The 4,231-nt window shown below is 37.1% G+C and overlaps 1 protein-coding gene and 1 long non-coding RNA gene across 2 annotated transcripts; one reads left to right on the forward strand and one right to left on the reverse strand.

Moving 5' to 3' along the window:
- Window positions 1-283: 283 nt before the first annotated feature.
- Window positions 284-1,577, forward strand: LOC140966821 (uncharacterized). The gene is made up of 2 exons (XR_012173442.1): window positions 284-868; window positions 981-1,577. It is a non-coding gene; the product is annotated as an uncharacterized lncRNA (long non-coding RNA).
- LOC140966819 (protein DETOXIFICATION 55-like) lies at window positions 1,486-3,507 on the reverse strand. The gene is made up of 2 exons (XM_073427086.1): window positions 3,274-3,507; window positions 1,486-3,176 (listed from the first exon to the last, which is right to left on the reverse strand). The coding sequence occupies exons 1-2, from the start codon at window positions 3,313-3,315 to the stop codon at window positions 1,743-1,745; spliced, it is 1,476 nt and encodes a 491-aa protein (XP_073283187.1). The 5' UTR covers window positions 3,316-3,507; the 3' UTR covers window positions 1,486-1,742.
- Window positions 3,508-4,231: the final 724 nt, after the last annotated feature.

Genomic DNA, 4,231 nt, shown 5'->3' on the forward strand with positions numbered 1-4,231 from the left:
GAATGTTTTGATTAATTAATTTTATTGAGTCAATTTTGTCTTAAAAGCTTTAATTTGAATTTTTTGTGTTATTTTGCAGGAATTAAATCCATTTAATTTTTTTGGTCGTGATTCTAAAATGAAAATCTAATCAATCGAATCGAAATTGAAGAAATGACCCCGTATGCATAATCAGGCAAGATATTGGGCTTGGACCTCAATTTTTTTGTTACCGAGTAAAATTTTCTTGTGAATGTTTTGCTCGCTTCAGTTACGGTGATTCTCTCTTCTGAAAGGTATCTCCTTTCAGTTTTGTTACGAGAACTAAGCTTCGATTATCATAAGCGCTTGTTGAAGGAATTTATTAATATATTTGATGAATGGTTTTTAGTAATGCAATTCTTTTATCGAGTGTTTTCTTAAACAACGCGAGTTGAAAGTTATGGTGAGATAGCTGTTTGTTTGTAAGAGGAATTTTCATGGTACTGGTTCTTATAGTTCAATGTAATTTGCTGAAAACTTGATGGGTTTTAGTTAATAGATGCAAATTTGTTGACAAGTATGTTAGGTTATGGTTAAGGATCTTTGGAATAGTTGGTATTTTGATGAACAATATTGAGGGAAGTATAATTTTTCAAGTCTTTCAAGGGTTTCATGCAGAGTGGAGTTTATTGCCTGCTGATGCAATGTATTTGGGCTGGTTAATTAGTGGAGATTCTTTTTTTGGCCTTTCTGTATATTGTTGTTAGTATTGTAACTTCTGAAGCGTGGCGGTGTTATGTGTTGTTAGTATGATTGGAATCTATCTGAAGCAAATGGGTGTAAGATGTTGAAAATTGAGATGCAAGACTCTTAACGTTTGGACAATGGGAGGAGAGGAGTGGTTTAGGTCCTCATTTCTATCCTATCTTTATGGATTCTTAATTTCTGAAGTACTAGCATCCCTGGGTTATAACTATTGTCTCCATTATTTGATTTTGAACTACACGGTATATCTATAGATTCCGAGTGGAGGGAATGGGTCCTCAAAGAACCATGCTTTTAGTACTTTGAGATTTGATCAGATGGAAAACTAATGGGGGTTTTCTGACTCCTAACTTGGACCGAATGAAAATTGTGACGAGGTTATCTCTGGTGAGCTTAAAAGCCAAGAGGTAATTTTAATGCCTCTTAAACATTTTCTTTGTGCATAGCAGTTAACCCTATCCATCATGAGTCATGTTGTTCTTTCATAATTCATTTGTATTGCCATTTGATTGGCAGAAATATGACTCATTGAGTGTTCATGAAGGTGAAAATAGTGCAGTCCTCTGTTGTGGGCATGTCAGCATAATGTAAATTGGCTTGTGAGTAACGACTACTTACTGTATAAATATTTTTTTGACACTTCAAATAAGTGTAGAGAAGGATCTTGTAGCATTTTTTTCTGTCAAGCATTTACAATTATTGGCACATTTATTAAGGAGAGAGGGAGAGAGGGTTGGGGAGGGAAGAGAGAGTTGCACATTTATAATCTCAAGTAGCTTTCGCTTTACAATCAATCAAAAGATAATGTTGCTTCATACTAGTACACTTTGTGATGTGGCATCATTTCTCTTCCTTATAAAAACATATATTAAACTACTGTGAGTTGCATGATGAGTGTCCTGGCCATTTAAATTTAACAATTGAAGGGACAATGATTAATAATCACCTCACTATAAGCTTGTGGCCAAAATACTCTTCTTCTGCGCTAATAAAATACAATTACCATCCATCCTTCTTCATAAGCTTATTCTTCCTTCATCATATTTCCCTATTAAACCTGCATATAAATTTTCGTCGTCTTTGCCAACTAAGTCTTTTGCCCTCAAGGATTCGTACTCCCAGTCTGTTCTACAAACAACTGTTAAAATAGATGATACACATGCCAGCTGAGCCGCTAAAAGCCCATAACAAAGACCCGAAAATCCCATTTTCCAGGCAAAGGCCAAAGCTATTGCAACAGGCGTTCCTATCAAGTAGAATGAGCAAAAATTTATGCCTGCACCTATACTAGGCCTAGCAGTTCCTCGGAGGACCCCACAACAGGTGGTTTGTGGACAATTGGCTAGCTCACAAAGTCCGATTATGGGTAGAACAGCCATGGTAAGCTTAAGAATGTCATCATCATCGGTAAAGACCCTACCCCATACTCCTCTCCCTAGGGTAGTCAACAGAAAGCCAAATGTCGATGTGAAAAAGGACAATGCTATGACTACAAGTGTTGCCAAGCGTGCCTTATGTGGCCTACCTGCTCCAAGCTCGTTTCCTGCTCTGGTTGAAATTGATGCACTAAGTGCTGAAGGCAATGTGTACATAAGAGATGTGGTTTGTATTACTATAGCAGATGTTGCAAGAGCAACTTGAGATTTATGGAGGTAACCAGCTAGAAGTGTCATTAACTCATACCACCACCATTCTAAGCAAATACCCAGGCAACTGGAGATTGCCATTCTAAGTAGTAGAGCCCATTCCTTCCATGGTGAACTTGTCAAACTAAGTTGTTTTAAAGGTGGTGCCTTGTCTTTAGATAAAGGCTTCATTTCTTCGTGAAAGAGTTGCATGTAAACTAAAAGGAAAAACAAGGTGTTAAAGTTTGCAATAGATGTGGCAATTGCTATTCCCTTGATGCCGAAATGGTGATTGAAAGTTAAGAAAATGGTGATGGGAAAATGTAGAATTGTCGCCAGAAATGTGCAATAGAACAGTGGCCATGTTGTTCCTTTGCTGCGTAAGTAGATACGTAAGGGATGAAGTAGGCTGTTGGCAATGAGATCTGGGACTGCCAATCGGCAATACAGGCTTGCAATATGTACTGCTCCTGGTTCTTGATGGAGCCATAGCAAGAGAGGCTCAAATTTCATCCATAACATTCCAATTGGAATGGATGCAAAAAGTAACAAAATTATTGTTCTTTGTAGTGTGATAGAAACCATGGCTAAGTTTTTGGATCCAAAAGCTTGGCTACAAAGTGGCTCCATCCCCATGGCAAGGCCAGAAAGCACAGAGTAACCTGTAATGTTAGTGAAACCAATGGCTAATGCACCTCCTGCTAGCTCCAGGCTCCCTAGCCTTCCCATGCATGCCACTGAAATCATGTTTTTTAGGTAAATCAAAATGCCCACAGCCAATATCGGAAAACTGATGTCTGTTATAATCTTCAATTCCTCTATTACCTGGAAATATTTGGGAGCGAAAATCAGATATGTCAGAGTAAACTTAGACAATGCTTAGCTTATTCTCTATGATTACTAATGATTTTGTTGTTCGTACCTCTATCATTATCGGATTTTTTTGGGTCTGTGCTGCAGCCATCTTCCTCCTTTTTATTGTTTCGTACTTGCCTATGTTTTAAGTGGTGGGAAGGATTTGATGTTAATCATCCCTTTCTGCACGTTAACATTATCAACGCCAAACGCCAGAGAAAGAAAGCAAGAAAGAAAAAGGGACATGGCTTCTGTAAAGATAAGAGGGAGCTTTATAGGTGGTGCAGGTGGTGGATTTTTCATCTTCCTCTTTTCTTTTATCTGTGTTGAGAGTATTTAATTGAAAGGTTAGAATGCTTTAATCTCTTATGATTAAATACTGCTTCACAATTTAGTTTGTCTTTTTGCCAAATATATGAGAACATATCTGCTTCATCCACTTGGAGAATCATGCGGAAATATAATATTACCTAATCCATAATCCTCCACATGAAAAGTTTTTATGCACTTAGATATTTCTTGATATTTTCAATGGCATATTAAAGGTACCAGCTCAAAATCAAATGGATGATTTCAGTCATCTTTTTGTTTAATTGGTTATATGTTGGAGTGAGTTGATACCCTTGTCCTCGAGTGGACAAATTTCCAGAGCCAGTATTCATTACTTATCTTGATATTTTAAAGAAATTTTTAGCTCTTTCTTCATTTCCTGCAATGCTTACAGATTTTATAGGTTGCCTTTAATGGTGTACTGCTGTAAAGTTAATCAATGATGGGAACAATCTATATATAGTAGTACAAGGGCTTGGTTTAGGTCTATGTCACATTCTAGTTAATGTTTAAGACTATGCAAATACCATTCATTTTCTACTTGCGCAACGGCTTGGTTTACGATAATATCCTGTGGAAGACCTCCGATCAATCATAGTATCACATTCCAAGTCCAGAATCTTTTTTTACAGGAAATGTTTCTTCTGCATAAAACTTAATGCCTTTTCCAAATACACACACACACACACACACAC

The sequence above is a fragment of the Primulina huaijiensis genome, unplaced genomic scaffold (genome assembly GCF_012295235.1).
Source record: "Primulina huaijiensis isolate GDHJ02 unplaced genomic scaffold, ASM1229523v2 scaffold208064, whole genome shotgun sequence".
NCBI classification, from domain to species: Eukaryota; Viridiplantae; Streptophyta; class Magnoliopsida; order Lamiales; family Gesneriaceae; genus Primulina; species Primulina huaijiensis.